Source organism: Scleropages formosus, chromosome 17 (genome assembly GCF_900964775.1).
Source record: "Scleropages formosus chromosome 17, fSclFor1.1, whole genome shotgun sequence".
Classification (NCBI taxonomy): Eukaryota; Metazoa; Chordata; class Actinopteri; order Osteoglossiformes; family Osteoglossidae; genus Scleropages; species Scleropages formosus.
Genome location: NC_041822.1, coordinates 8,278,626 through 8,294,517, shown reverse-complemented (window position 1 = coordinate 8,294,517; position 15,892 = coordinate 8,278,626). Strand labels below are relative to the sequence as shown.

The following is a 15,892-nucleotide window of genomic DNA, read 5'->3' as shown; positions in this document are numbered from 1 at the left end:
TTCTGTACAGTGCTGTAGCTAAGGGGAAGGTTATTTGTTTAAATGGGTCAAAAAGCAAGTTGCAGAAATAAGCTTTCCGTTTTAACACATAGAAACTTGAATGAGAACCTCCTACACTAAAATGGGATCTGAAATCTGCACATTTTTTCCAAAAAAAAGTCATTTGAAAATCACCCCTACTTTCCTATACTAAACAGACAATCTGTTGGTGGCCTTTAGAATTGCTCTTTTGTTTAGTGTAGAATAGAAATATAAATATACAACAGTGACGTAGTAAAGGAGATTTCTGGCCATTTTTTCTATAAATGTTAAACTGCCATTGTGATTTTGAATTGTTTATAATCAGGAGAAATCAGACCTTCTTTCAAATATACCTTTGAATTCCAGAGGATTTCAGAAATGTCTATTCCATATATAAAATTAAGTGTGATACTCTATTTAAGATGATCTTTAGACAATATACAATTCCGTATGAATATTATTTCATTCTGCGTTACGTACATTTATTGTTCCAAAAATTGGGTATTTTCATATTCAGAGTGTCTAATTGCAAACTTATGAACTACATTTCAAATCCATTATTCAATATTTACCTACAGGGGCTAAAAGGATTTACTGGACTTGTGGGACCAGTAGAAAAGACGGGACAGCATGCAAGTAGCCTGACGTCAGTTACTTAAAAACCATATTAAAGATATTGCCATTAGTCAACCATTAATTAAGTTCCCAGAGGACAGTTAGAAGTAGCAGATGAACATTTATAGTGCATCTCTCTGTATATCATTTTGACAGTTGAATCTACTGTAATTATCTTTACTGTTGCTGCTTTATTAAATATTTAAATGTTGAGTATTTTCTGTCACAAAGTCTGAATCTACTCCTCCTCAGAGACATAGCTGTGTTCAGCAGAAGTGATCCTGTTTGGAATCATCATCGGACTTGTCCATTTCAGCTGGAGAGGACCTCCATAGGAGACAACAGTCTTTAGGTGCTCATACAACATTCAACTATTGGTGAAACAAATAATATTTCTAAGACAAAGTATTTTTCAGCCAGCCTGGAGCACAGTGAAACTTTTCATTCTTGCGCCTTTTGAGATGCACATTGGGTTTTTCCTTCAGACTGTTTGTGATATGGGGGCGCAGTGGTGCAGTGGTGCAGTGGTTTGGACCGGGTCTTGCTCTCCGGTGGGTCTGGGGTTTGAGTCCCGCTTTGGGTGCCTTATGATGGACTGGCATCTGGTCCTGGGCGTGTCCCCTCCGGCCTTGCACCCTGTGTTGCCGGGTTAGGCTCCGGCTCCCCGCAACCCCGTATGGGACAAGCGGTTCAGATGGTGTGTGTGTTTGTGATACTTAAACATTTATGAAACCAAAACTTGTGGGAAGCTTTACATTCATGTTAGCTTTCACAACAATTTTCAGTACATGGAAACCTTGTGTTGTATTTCACCCACCAGTATTTTAATTGAAATTAATGCTTTTATACCAATACCTTCATTCCCATGTGCTATGCATTAACAATTATAACCTGTTTTATGTCATTTTAAAATTATTATTAATACAACATAGTATTTTACAGGTTATTTGTTGACAATTTTGGTAAGTTATGTTTCTCTGTAATGAGAAACATGTATTTATGTGATTCGTAGGTCAAAGCTACATTGTTACACTGAATTTATGGAAGTGAAATGGATGAAAAATTGAGTCACTGACTCAACATGAATAACTGCTTTTCCTATCGTAGGGAAGTCGGGGTTTGGACTCTATCCTGGAAGCATAGAGAGCTGGCTACAAAGGGTACACCCTGAACTGCTTGCAGAGTGGCGATACATTCACTCACACATGCACACACTCTGGGCAGTTTACAATCACCAGTCCACCTGAAACACATCTTTTGAGTGTGAGAGGAAACCAGAGGACCTCAAGGAAACCCACACAGATACAGGGAGGACATGCAAACTCTGCTTAAACTGATGTTGGCACAAACATATGTCCAACTGTGCATTTCAAGCACTGTGAGGCCTCTGTACTACCAGCTAAACCATCATGATGCCCTCAGGAAAAATTACCTTGAGTCTAAATTCACACTTAATTGGAACATCATGTTCAGCTATAGCAAAAATGAGTAAGTATAATGTTAATGAGAATCACTTGGCTTTTACAGATTATCAAACCTTCTGTTACAGGTTGTACAATTTTGTTTATTACATTCTGGGTCCTTGCTGGTCTGTAGTCTGGTTTAGCAACCAAATAAGACTAGAAGACATTCAGCTGGGCGTTCAGGTACCATTAACAAATTGGTCTTGAATATTAAAATTATTACACCCTTAAGGTGATCTTCCTTTCTAGAAATAGAGAAACATACATTCAGTTTTGTTGGGGTTATACAACACTGTAGTGTATCCTTAATCAAGGAACAAAAATGACAAAACATTAAGTAAATATTCTAAATGCCATGTTTATCTGTAAGAGTGAATGCACAGTTTAGCTGGTTGAAACAATTTGTGCTCCCTCATACAACACAAATTCAATTTTTTTTTACATTTTGTGCAACATCAGATTTTGTAAAGATTGAATCATTGTGATTTCTGATTTCTCTATTGTTTTATGATATGATGATGGTTTCAAATTTAAACAGCAGGCCAGCTTTTAATCTCATTTAGTATTTTGTAAAATAAGCATTTCGCTTTGCATAATTTTCTTTATTAGCACTACAGAATTATATGCCAAAAAACGGAAACAGCTTCTCTTATTTATAAACCTGTATCATTGTGTATGGGGCTTTATTACGTTGTCTCTTAAATGAGTCTTATTCGGCAAAGCGTAATTTTTTTTACTCTAATTTAACAGGGGTTATGTATTATAATTGCATCATAATTATTGTGAATATGCTTTAAGTTGGTTTTTTATCCTTAACTTTATTAAGTGCTAGCCAAATGCTATTTGAAATGGCAAAATAATTTAGTGACTAGTAGTACTTATGAAGGGGGGGTGCGGTGGCGCAGTGGGTTGGACCGGGTCCTGCTTTCTAGGGGGTCCGGGGTTCGAGTCCCGCTTGGGGTGCCTTGCGACGGACTGGCGTCCCGTCTGGGTGTATTCCCTCCCCCTCCGGCCTTACGCCCTGTGTTGCCGGGTAGGCTCCGGTTCCCCGCGACCCAGTATGGGACAAGCGTTTCAGAAAATGTGTGTGTATGGTACTTATCACTGCAAGCGCAAGAAAGTGGTGTGTAATATAAAAACGTACGGGGAACTCCGACAGCTATACGCAGACCCCCCCCCCCCTTATCCGCGGGGATATGTTCCAAGACCCCCAGCGGATGCCTGAAACCGCGGATATATGTATATACTATGTTTTATCGTATACATACCTATGATGGTTTAATAAATTAGGCACAATAAGTGTTGATTTTTTTAAGTAAAGTTTTTTTTAAGTTAAAAAAGGATTACTTGAACACAAGGGCTGCAATCCCGCCACAGTCGATAACGGAGACAAGCTGTGTGACTAACGGGCAGGTAGCGTACAGCGTGGATACGTCGGACAAAAGAATGATTCGCGGGACGGCGCGAGATTTCATCATGTTATTCGGAACGGCGGGCAATTTAAAACTTATTAATTGTTTATTTCCTGAATTTTCCGTGTATTATTTTCGGACCGCGGCTAACTGAAAAGGCGCGTAATGCCTGGGGGACCACTGTCATATGACCGAGTAGCGGTGTCTGAATTTCCCGGGTTAGAGGAAAGTGGTTAGTGGCAGTGCGCGCGCGCGGCAGATGTCCATCCATGGTAGAGTGCGTGGAGTGCGCGCGGAGTCGAGCTTTTCGGCGGACTGGACATCCATTGGCTGAGGGAGCGGAGCCCTGAGCTGAGACGCGAACGGCATGCTCCCGACAAGTGGAAAAATACAGGAAGACGCTGCACTTTTACACATCCCAACCCGCTTCGTGTTTGGTTAACGAGGAGAACTACGAAGAAAAAAGAAATACAGCATTTTCCGTTCGCTTTTTTTTTTTTTGGAGAAATGTGGCCGGTAATCCTCGCTTGTTGTTGGATGTGACACTTTCTCTATTTTCGCTTCTGATCTGGCCGAGTTGGATACAAGGCGAACTAAGCAGAACGTGACACACATGATTATTCTGTGTAACTGTCCAGCAGTTTACAGTGCTACAGCACTGATTTCAAGAGTGACACTGTATTATATCGACGCTTCCCACGACCAGAGTTCAGTGACCTGTAGCTGCGCGGTACCCGGCTGTTCGGCTGCAGCCCGCTAGGCCTCGCGTCATGCCTCGGCCTCTCGTGACAACGTGAGCCGTCAAGCGCCGTGCCGCGGGAGGCGTGTGCGTCATTCGTTAGCGGCGGAGCAGCGCTCACCTCAGAAAAAGGTAAGGCTGACGTGTTCTTCTGTACACTCACTTGGAATACTTTATGTGGATGTCGCCTAGGCTGCAGACGAATTTTTCCGCCCAATTTCAAACAAAAATTTCCACCATTTGAGGAGGTTACGCTTAGCTTTGCAGCAATTTGCTGTAGTTTTGCCTACTAGCTACCTTTCTACGTGTCTGTTTTCTCGACAGCCTGTGTCGTATCGGACAGGTGCGGACACTTAACCGCGCACTCTACTGTACTGATCATTCCTGGCGTATTTAAAAATAACATTTGCAGCTTGTACATTTTTAGTAGAAACCGAGAGGAAATGTGAATTGTCTGCCGTAAGTCGCTGGCTGGTTGGGACGACTTCTGGAACAGGAGGAACATTTTTTTTTTTTCACGTTTGAATGAATGCAAAGCGAAAGATGACATTATGATTATGTGGGGAAAAGTGGCCTTTTCAAAACGGGCTCCGTCTGCGAACTGTGTGTGGTCAAACGTTTCGAGGCAAAGCAAACCGATTGCCTTCCTCCCTTGTCATTTTCGTACAAGTTTTTTGAGTCAGTCCGTGGAAGTGTCTTTCTCCCCCCAGCGCAGATGTTCTTTGGTGTTTAAATCACGACCAGTTTCCTAGTCATTCTTGTACCTCACATCCCCATATGTGTCAGTACACCTGTATGTGTTTTATTTTATGTTAAAGGCGTTCGCAGGCAATATGAATGTTTAAGTGTGTGTTTCTCTTGTTTCTCCCCACAATCTTGCCCTTTAGCATTACTTCTGTGCCCCCCCAGCTTGGACTGGTCTTCGGAGATGTACCCCCCTGCGAGGAAAGATTTCATAACCCTAACCGTCACCGAGCAGGACGGCCGCAGCTACAACAACAGCAAGCAGTGGCGTCGCCAGTCTTGCTGGAGGGTGGGTTTTCCTGTTCCGCCGCTTGTCCGTGCGTACTGACGCGGCTTTTGGCTGTCCGTATAGCTTTAAACGTCTTCCGCTGTTTCTGGCCCGGCTGGAGGGTTCATGGACCTGTTCGCGTGAATAGTTCTTTCCGCAGCTTTCTCTCTCTCTCACACACACACACACACACACACACACTGGCCGAAACCGGTTGTCCCGAGCAGGGTCACGGCAAGCCGGAGTCTAACCCAGGTAACACAGGGCGTAAGGCTGGAGAGGGAGGGGACACACCCAGGACAGGACGCCAGTCCATCCCAAAGCGCCCCAAGCAGGACTTGAACCCCAGACCCACCAGAGAGCAGGATCTGGTCCAACCCACTGCACCCCCCTCCCCCTTTACACAACTGTCCATTTTTCAAAAAAAGAAAAAGCTGAGACAGCTCTGATAAGATTAGATGAACTCATTAAAGTAGCGTTACAGCATTGGTTGGTAACTGTGTTTTTATGCTGTGATTGAGCTTTTGATGTGTATGTTGATTCCAGTTTAACAGAAGAACCATCTCAGACCTTGACCCCATGTTCCCCACAGGGCAGGCCTTGCTCGGCAAGTGTGCAGTGACTCATGCCATACTAACCTAAACAAACAGGCCTTGGGGATTGCATCACTGTCTGCAGCTGGTCGTTTTGAGCCAGGCACGGCACAATTCTGCAGCGTTAGGTGCCTGTAGGGATTTCTTCTTTAGCGCTGCATCTCTCTTGAGGCCTCTCGCAAGCAGCTGGGGTTGTGAAAAGCTAGGCGGGTATTTTGCTACACTTGTTGGCTTTTTCCTTCCTCCCTTTTGGATTCCGTGTATGTGCTGCACTTGAATTAGTCTTCTGTACTATTTTAGGCTGCTTCATCTTAAGAATGTAAGATGTACTAATAAAAATGTTGCTTAAGATAGCGTCATCTAGCGCAGCCTGACTGCTGTATATGGACCTTTCAGTTTTTTATGTGGTGACAATGTCACTGATCTCGAAGTAACTTCTGGTACAAATGGTGGGGTCCAGATGAAAATGTCAGAAAACAGTTCCTTATAGGCTCTTGAATGTTATGTTTCGTGTGTATTTTTTTAGGTAGTTAAGTGTTTTACCTGAGAAAAACAATTTACAAAGAGGGTGGGTTATGACTGTGTGGTAGTTCTCTGCAATCACTTAAAAGCATTAGTATGGCATGTTTTTGTTTTTAAAAAAAAAAAAAAAAAAAAAAACCCAAATGTGGTGTGTCTGTATGTTTTCTCAACTAGAAATGGAAGCAGCTTTCCAGGCTGCAGCGTAGTTTGATCCTCTTCCTGTTGGTGTTGCTGCTGGTTTCTGTCATTGCCATGTACCCCACCTTGGTGGAGCACTGGAAAGGTAGGGTCCTTCTTCCACGTTATGAAAAGGTGTCCATAGTGACTGGTTGCTTGTTTTGGTCCTCCGTTTGGTCTTGAGTGCTGTGTGTGCATAGGCCTGTCCAACAAACCCCCGAAGGAGGAATGGCACAGGATGGATAACAGTCCTCCGGAGCAAGTGATGCCAGGGGCCCTGCCTGGAGTTGCTCCAGGTGTCATCCCCGCACCTCAGAAACAGAACATACCCATCTTACCTGAGCCTCCACCTGTGGTCAGTTGGAACCTAGTGCTTCTGTTCTATTTACAGAAATAAACTGCACAGCAGTTTAACTTAACATTGCTAATGCATTTTTCTGTGTACTGCTTTAATTCTGTAGGTTCTGCCCAGCAAATCATCATCATCATCATAACTGAGGCTGCTGTTTTGGCACCTCTTTCTTTGTGTTATCCTTTTCTGTTGAATATGAATTTTGTCATTAGCTGTGCTTTTGCCTCTGCCTCACCACCCAGAAGCAGAAGAAAGGTTTCAATAAGCGAGGCCCCCCTGGCTTACAGAACCACTTGCAGAAGAAGAAAGGAAATATGACAGACTTGCAGATCGAAGCGAAGCAGGAACCTGTGGCAGGAAGCAGGGAAGAGGGAGAGAAACCAGTCATTAGGTGAGACTGTAACGGGAAGATTCTGTTTCTGGGTGTTAAACTTTGCTTTACATCACTGTTCGTGTTTTGAGAGATCTTGCCACGTGGAATGAATTATTATAGATAATTTCCTCAAAGCCTGCAACTGAAAAGTTAAAATAGAAATAACAGGAGAGTGGTACAATATATTTGTACAAAACTGTCTCTTAGGGGTAGGTTACATAACAAGATTGAGGGCAAAGTATGCCAGTCTTCCCACCATTTTATTAGGAGGACTCTAAGCCCTTTCCATGGGCACAGTCGCTCCGTGGTTGAAGTTACCCTACAAAGCTCTAAGGAGACCGTAACCCCATATTTACACGTGTGTCTGCACAGCTGGCGAGGGGCGATGATTGAGGCAGACCAGGGTACTGAGCTGCAACCCTCTGTCAAAGAGGCTGAATATGAGAAGGGTGATGGAGCTCTGCCAAAGCCAGGTGATACTACGGGTATGCAGAGGCCAGGTCTGTGTACCACAGTCTCTCTGTCTCATCTTGATATTTCAGTCTTTTGAGTCTCTGAAGGCCTGTACTGTTTGTTTTTCTTCATTTCTTTACTGTTTGTTGGTGTCAGAAGTGTTGTGGTGAATAAGATCAACTGGATACCAGGCTGTTACGTGTAAAGCACAGAGTGGGTGTTGTAGTGTTAGTTTCAGTTTTATTCATTCATTTATTTATTTTTAAATCACACAAGGACATGTGTTAATGGATAAACTGAAAAAGGTCTTTTTCCTGCTGGTTGAAGTAACAAGAAAATGGAGCAGTTGACTATGAGATACTTACGTTCTTGCTTATTATCTTTGCGTTTGTGTGTGGCTTTAGTGCATGGAATAAATAGGCTTGAAGCAGTGAAGGAGGCCTTTAGGCATGCCTGGAAGGGCTACAAGGAGTTTGCCTGGGGCCATGATGAGCTGAAGCCCATATCCAAGTCATATGGAGAGTGGTTTGGACTGGGCCTGACACTGATTGATGCTCTGGATACCATGTGGATCCTCAACTTAAAAGAAGGTGTTCACATATAGATTTGTATTCTTTAAAATGAGTACAGTGACAGATAATCCTGTATTCATTGTGTTTACTCCTATGTGGATGGCAATAAATGTGACAGCACTGTGCAGAGTTCTGATATCTTAGATTTTGTTTCCAAAATATACAGTTCAGGTGTTAGTGTTTTGTGTGCTGGAATTAGAAGAGTATAAATATTTCATTTGCACTCAGGAATCTGTATCAACAGTGTTTTCTTTCTTTGCCACAGAATTTAAGGAGGCTAGGACTTGGGTGGCTAAAGAGCTATCTTTTGATAAGAATGTGGACGTGAACCTGTTTGAAAGTACTATACGGATCGTGGGTGGCCTGCTGAGCACGTACCACCTGAGTGGGGATAGTTTGTTCCTGGAAAAAGCTGTGAGTAGAGAGAATGCAGGACTATGTATCTAGCAGTGCTCACACATTACATCTTGGTAATGTTCATGTAAAGTCCATTGGCTTGTCAGTGGTGCCCAATGTTGAAGTTTTTTTTTTTTTTTTTTTTCCATTTAGAGCTTATGTGAACATTCATTATAAATCGTGTTAGTTATGTTTTTAAATTAGATGCTGGATTGTTTTTTTTTAATTTCTGAACTGAACTATAGAAGGACATAGGGTCCCGGCTACTACCTGCCTTCAACACTCCTTCCAAAATACCTTTCTCGGATGTGAATATTGGGAAGGGCACAGCACACCCCCCTCGCTGGACGTCAGACAGCACAGTGGCTGAAGTGACCAGCATCCAACTGGAGTTTAGGGAGCTCAGCCGCCTGACCCAGGATCCACGATACCAGGTGATTTGAACACATTTGCTGCAAGTGCTTGATTTTGGAGGTGTCAGAGGGGGTAGATTCAAAAGTGACTTACTAAAGTGCGTGTCTTTCAAAGTATGTCATCAAAGTAGTCACGTGTCATCACTATAATTTTGTTGTATTGCGCAGGAGTACAATGACAAAGTCTTCAATTCAAAAGTTTAGTGTAAGCAAATCGGTTCTGTGCCTTATTCTCTCTAGAAAGCTGTGGATGAGGTGATGAAGCTGGTGCACAAGCTAGATGGGAAGCATGATGGCCTAGTGCCCATGTTCATTAACACTAACACTGGCCAGTTCACACACTTGGGAGTCTTCACGCTGGGAGCACGGGCTGACAGCTACTACGAGTACCTGCTGAAGCAGTGGATCCAAGGAGGCAAAAAAGAAACTGAGTGAGTTTGACTTCCTGAGCTGTAGGACTTCAGGATTATCATTTTCTTGCATGAAGGTTTTTGGAAAGCTGATTGCCCATAGAAAACCTAGTCTGACTTAATTTGCTTGTGAAAATCCATTTACTAGCTGAGAATTCAGACTAGCCTGAAACTTAAGTACTCATGTACACGTGTCCACACTGGTAGTATTTGTTTTGCATCAAAACTAATTCTTACTGCTTTATTTACCTTTTCATATGGATTTTTTTTTTTCCCCCCCATCTGTGTAGGTAGTCTTAAAGATGTTACTCATGAGTAATTTATACAGTATATCATCTTTCCAAGGCTGTTGACTCAGATTAATAATTTCATCAACAATTTAGGCTGTCCGGCATATACTTTCAGATGCAGTTCTCTAATTGTATTTTAATAATGTAATGAAATAGTTTTTGGTTAGAAAAATTCTGGCAGATTGGTTAGTTGTGCTTTTATTTAAAAGGCCCGGCAAGTGTACGTATGTTCCGACATTGTTAATGGTTCATCTTGTTCACCAACGGAGCTGTTCATTCTCTATAGTTTGTGTTCTGCTGTCAGTTTTTATGCAGAACTGACATTCTCTTTGCATCATGTAGTCAACTACAATCAAATATGAGCATTACCAGTTGTCACCAAACTCTTCTAGATTGTAGATGGCAAAGTTCTCCAATCCACTTTTTTCATCCAGTTGTATAAAGAAAACAAAGAATGACAACTAAGAAATGGCCCTTTAATAGCCCCTGTGTTGTTTGTCCCCAGACTGCTGGAGGACTACATGCAAGCAATAGAAGGGGTGAAGAAGAACCTGTTGAAGCAGTCCTCTCCACGCAGCCTAACCTTTGTGGGAGAGCTGTCTCATGGCCACTTCAGCCCTAAAATGGTCAGTGTAGGCAGGTGCTCATGTGGATGTGAGTGGGGACTGCTAAGGCTGTTTGCATTAAGAGCCAGCCAGTCACTGATATCTCGGTAAATCAGTAAAATTTGAAGGAATCCATACACTCTCAAATTATTAGCGTACATTAGTAAGCCAAAGGCATCTGGAAGCCTAACCGATAATTGTATTCAACCTACTTTTGCAAATGCATCCAAGTACAAAATATAGATGTTATGTGTTCATGTTGTTAGCTTTGATGTGGATGAAAAGGTGACTGCAATATAACCAAATTGGAATACTTTCACTGTAGGTCTTCTTGGCAGTAAGTTTTTCTGGGGTGTTCTCAGCTGTCTCAATGGCTTCTCTGCAGTTTTCACAAGCAGTTTGACATTTGGGAAATTGCAGAGGTGACAGCAAAATGAATCACTGTATTTTTACAGAATCAAAATAAATGTGTACAGCTAATGCATATGTGTAACAGACATGGAAAACTTATCTCAGTCTTTACAATTACATACTTAGTTATCACAAAGACTTTTTACAATGGTATTTGAAAATCCTTTGATGTGCTCCTGACACTAATGCATATGCTAGTACTTTGTTTTCCTTTGTATTCTCTGTATTTTTTTTTTTTTTTTTCCCTCCACACACACTGTCTGAAACCGCTTGTCCCGAGTGGGGTTGCGGAGAGCTGGAGCCTAACCGAGCAACACGGCGTAAAGCCAAAGGGGGGAGGGGACACACCCAGGACGGGATGCCAATCCGTTGCAAGGCACTCCAAGCAGGACTCAAACCCCAGACCCACCAAAGAGTGGGACCCGGCCAAGGCCGCTGCGCCCCTGTATTTTTTTCTTTTTTCAAAAATATTTTTGCATATGGTATCCATGTTTCAAAAGTTTTATGTTTTGAACCACAGGTAGAATAGCTGCCACCGAGCTCACAGCAAACAGAGCTTTCAGAGAACACATGAAAAGAATTAATGTCCGTGTGTTGCTTTCTGGGAGTGTCCTACACAGTGATGTGAGAAGTACCGTGGGATAATGATTAGATGAGAAGTAGGGTCTGTGTGGGCGAGCTGAGCAAGAACTTTGCATAGACCATCTGCTGTAATGATCTGTGGATCACTGCAAAGTGTTCAGTGAAACAGTAGGGTTTCAATTTCTTTAGTCACGTGCCAGCTCCTTCACCACAATTCTATCCACCACTCAGGTTTTTCTTTAGGTTTTTTTTTTTTGGTTATAGCTACCTTTTGGCTGTATAGAAAGTGCTCATGTGTTCAAGTTAAAATCTGGCTAAGAATAGTTATAAATGTCCAATCTCACAGCACTTGATTATTTCAACAGATGGAATTGACAGCACTCTTGCTTAGCTGATTTATTTTAAGTTAAATGAGTAAGGAAAAAGTTACAAAGAAAGATCTTATTCAAAGCTAATTTGGAAAATGATACAAAGATGAGTAATATCTTAGGGGGAGATTACTTTTGAAATTAGTTCCTGTAGAAAGTAACATTAAACATGATCTGTATCTCAGATATAGGAACATCTACATTTATTCATTTAGGAAATGTTTTTCTACAGTGTGGCATGCAAGTATGGTATTTCACTGACGTTTGTCCAAAGTGACTTACAGTGCTATATACACTGCACCAAATGCCATACAATCAGTCACACATTTTTACATCACAGCAATGTAACACCCATACATACAAACTATAGGGAATTGAGTTACATGTGTTTTGGCTGTGGTAGGAAACTAGAGAACCCAGAGGAAATGCAAACACAGGAAGAACGTGCAAACTCCACACAGACTGAGCAGGAATCCATATGCTGTAAAACACCAGCATAATCTGCTGAGTCACTGTGCTGCCATGTATGCATATACTATGTGTGTTATATTTGACACAGAAAAATGAGAAGTCCCCAGCGGTCATTCACTCCCATTGCCTCCCTGCGGTTCTCAGGATCACTTGGTCTGCTTCCTGCCTGGGACGCTGGCTCTGGGTGCCCACAATGGCCTGTCTGCAGAGCATATGGATCTGGCCAAGCGCCTGATGGAGACTTGCTACCAGATGTATGCGCAGATGGAGACAGGCCTGAGCCCTGAGATTGTCCACTTCAATATGGTGCCACACGAGGGCCTGGATGTGGATGTGAAGGTGAGCTGTGACTGTGCTCCCACAGAGCAGAGCCACACCACCCTTGTGCAGGCCACAGTTGTGTGTAGCTCTCATCACTGGCTGAGTGCTTCATTGCTTACCATCTGTCTTCCTCCTGCAGCCAGCAGACAGACACAACCTCCTACGGCCCGAGACGGTGGAGAGTCTGTTCTACCTGTACAGGTTCACTCAGGACAAGAAGTATCAAGAGTGGGGCTGGGAGATGTTTCAAAACTTTAACAAGTACACCAGGGTGAGGCACCAGTAGGTGACAGACATGCAAGCACATGTGTGAATCTGCGGAAAAGTAAATCAAACTAATACAGGCATCCATGCAATCTTAACTGTCAAAAATTCTTAATATAGATTTATAATAAATGATAGAAAATTAGCCACAAACTAGTGTTTTGGATGACTGATTTTTAGTTCTGCAAGTAATTCTGTGCAAAGTATTTTACAAGGAAGCTGTAAAAAGAGGAGGACAGTGTTGTATCCTGCTTTTCTGATTCACCCCACAGTTAATACATGACTAGTAAAAATGTCATGTCCTTCCAGGTGCCAACTGGAGGGTATACCTCCATTAATAATGTGCGTGATCGCGAGTACCCCAGCCCCAGGGACAAGATGGAAAGCTTTTTCCTAGGAGAGACCCTCAAGTACTTCTACCTGCTCTTCTCAGATGATCCCAATCTGATCAGCCTGGACAGGTATGTCTTCAACACAGAGGCCCACCCCTTACCAATCTGGCCATCCGCAGCATGAGCGACACAGGCAGGGGACAGGAATCGGAACGCACACTGCACACGGCTCAGGGTTCAGAAGAAATGCCACCGTTCTTTGTTGTGGACAATAATTATGTTAGCCTGCTGCCAACGTTTCCCTCTGGATATAACCCTGTTGCTTTTTGTTAAACTCTGGTTTGATTCATTAGCTGAAACAGGTTTAACACGTTGCTGATGGATGCAAGGTTTTTGTGGTGAAAATTTGTATGTGAGCTTTAGAATTGTATGCAGCTCACAACTGTAGGCTCACAGGAGACTTATTATGCATTTTCAAATACATGTATCTGCAGTAAATGCTAGTGAAACACAGAAATGCTGTAGATCTATTGTCATAGACCGCACCTGGCAATGTGTTAAAATGCAAGCAGCAATGATTCCATGTCTGATGGAAGACTTTGGTGTCTTTCATGCTGTTCCACTGCCATTATGACACCAGAATTTCATGTCGTGAGGGCATTGCGAGGAAAAAAAAAAAAAAAAAGATAAACTGTTTATTCCCTTTATGTTCCTTAAGATGGGGCACAATTGACCTGATCAGTACTGTCTTGCTTATGTAAGGCATAGGCAAACATTGCGGAACACAAAAATGTCAAATTCCAAATACTTTTTTTTTCCAGTGTTTTAAGAAACTTAGTCCCACCCAGACTATTTTAACATTAGTATATAAAATAGTCATGTACCAGTCCATCACATGCTGTTAACCAGGAGGGTCTGAGGTCATTAGCCACGGAACTGAACTTGCATACTGTGAAGTTCTTTTGGATGGAAATGCTAAAGTGTAGATTTTATTTGACTTTGCAATAAGCTGCTATTGTATATTTATGAATATTTTTGTTTTGAACCTTGCCATGTCAGTTTCAATGAATCATCATCTTTGAATCAGGGACCATACTGTGGTGACAAGATGGCTAATTTTTACTCTTTTAGTGTAAGGAGGTATTGTAACAACCCTTTGGGTGATATTTATATAAATTTTAAAATCAAAATAGTTATCAAATTCAACCTTTTCTAAGACCTACAAAATATTCCCAGATGTGTGTTTTGAGATTAATTTATATTGGGGGGAAAAAAAAAAAAAAAATCTATAATGTTGTGCACAGAAGAAGCTGTAATACACGGGTCAAGCTAGAGCTATGTAATTTTAATGCTTGAAAGAATTGTGCAGTGTTGGGCTGGAATAGTAGTCTGGCACCAGTGCTAGGAGTATTAATTATGGCTCGTGTGCAACTGGGTTCTCCGGCAGTCATCATTCCTGTAATATAATGCTTTATAATTCTGTAATGGGCATGTATGATAGTGTCTGATTGTGAAAATTCCTTTAACATTAACGAATTCAGATAAGCCCTAGGGGTGCTAAAATGGTCCATTGCGTAATTTGTTTAGCTTCTTGCTTCATTTCAATGTTTGAAACACTGAATTACAGCTAGAGTGGGAAACGGTGGTCAGTTTGCTGTTGCAACAAGTATTTGAACTAGTGGGTGTTTTTGTGATAACACACCACCTTACATACATTATTCATACCTTCCTAATCAATTATTTCCCTGCATTTGTGTGGTGGTGTGGCAGAAATTGTAGCAGATTTAGAGGTTTTCAGAAATACAGGGAAACCAACCCCCCCCCCCCCCCCATTTGAGTTATTTGTACAAGTGACTGTTCCATGAAATATGGGAATTTACCCTTTCTAAATTGGGTAAGTGAGCAAGGTTGTGCTAATTCATTACAAACAAGGAATAGAGCCATACTGGCCCTTGGATAGCTGAGAGCAATAGTGTCATCTGCGGTTAAGTCTTATGGTGGAGTTTCACCCTAATCTGTGCCTTTAGTTAAACTGAATCCAGTGTGTCTGCCACTCTCCATGTTCTCCCTCTCATGAGTCACTGCAATGTGTTATGTGCATTGGGGTTAATGTTTACAGTTTTCTTATTTGGAGGAAGGACAGATTTGTATTTCCATTGTTAATTATTCCAAGTGACTTTAATATTCATCTATCCTATACTGAATGAAGCTTGGCTGTCAATATGCTCAGCCTTCTCAGTATAAAATCTTCATGGAAAGACTAGCAATTTGATTTGCACATCAGAAGCATTGAAATCTGGTCAAAAGTTTCCAAAGTTATCCGAGGGTTGCATATCTTTAAACAAAATTAACACTGATGTCCATGTTAAATAGTTAAGCTGCAGACATACCAATTTACCCTTGGATGTTTTATTCAAAACAACCAAAGATTTTCCTGATATGCTCCAAAGACAGCTTGTATCATTTGACTGAGGAATGAACAACTCAGCCATACTATAACACAAAGTTTATGTAGAAATAGACTGCCCTCTTTACAACTGCCCCAGTATGAACATTCTGGAAGAACTCTGGGTATGATTTTAAACTGTGTCTCCCTCAAAACTCATGCTTATTTACTTAAATCTGTAAGAAAAGAGCATCCACAAGCTTTGTATTTGTGTACATATTAAAAGTTTTGGGAAATTTTTGAAAGAGGATGTTCACTTTGTACAAATGTTACTTTGTG

The 15,892-nt window shown here is 41.8% G+C and overlaps 1 protein-coding gene across 5 annotated transcripts; it reads left to right on the top strand.

Annotated features, from left to right (window-relative positions):
- The first annotated feature begins 3,469 nt into the window (after window positions 1-3,469).
- man1b1b (mannosidase, alpha, class 1B, member 1b) lies at window positions 3,470-15,818 on the top strand. 5 transcript variants are annotated; one of them, XM_018759399.2, is made up of 14 exons: window positions 3,470-4,382; window positions 5,160-5,283; window positions 6,552-6,660; window positions 6,755-6,909; window positions 7,149-7,297; window positions 7,652-7,779; window positions 8,137-8,322; window positions 8,570-8,718; window positions 8,946-9,134; window positions 9,354-9,544; window positions 10,319-10,439; window positions 12,395-12,589; window positions 12,711-12,842; window positions 13,145-15,764. In XM_018759399.2, the coding sequence occupies exons 2-14, from the start codon at window positions 5,179-5,181 to the stop codon at window positions 13,349-13,351; spliced, it is 2,016 nt and encodes a 671-aa protein (XP_018614915.2). In that variant the 5' UTR covers window positions 3,470-4,382; window positions 5,160-5,178; the 3' UTR covers window positions 13,352-15,764. The 5 variants fall into 5 exon arrangements, with proteins under 5 accessions (XP_018614915.2, XP_018614916.2, XP_018614918.2 ...); XM_018759400.2 differs by having other exon boundaries at window positions 5,138-5,283; window positions 7,152-7,297; XM_018759402.2 differs by having other exon boundaries at window positions 3,474-4,382; window positions 5,138-5,283; window positions 7,652-7,752; window positions 13,145-15,818.
- The last annotated feature ends 74 nt before the right edge of the window (window positions 15,819-15,892 follow it).

What these genes read in the sequence shown, in the direction of transcription:
- man1b1b (XM_018759397.2), top strand. Translation starts at nt 5,179, where the DNA reads ATGTACCCCCCTGCGAGGAAAGATTTCATAACCCTAACCGTCACCGAG. An exon ending in TACCTGAGCCTCCACCTGTG is followed by an intron (nt 6,910 to 7,148) that starts GTCAGTTGGAAC and finishes CTCACCACCCAG; the next exon opens with AAGCAGAAGAAAGGTTTCAA. An exon ending in GATCCTCAACTTAAAAGAAG is followed by an intron (nt 8,323 to 8,569) that starts GTGTTCACATAT and finishes TCTTTGCCACAG; the next exon opens with AATTTAAGGAGGCTAGGACT.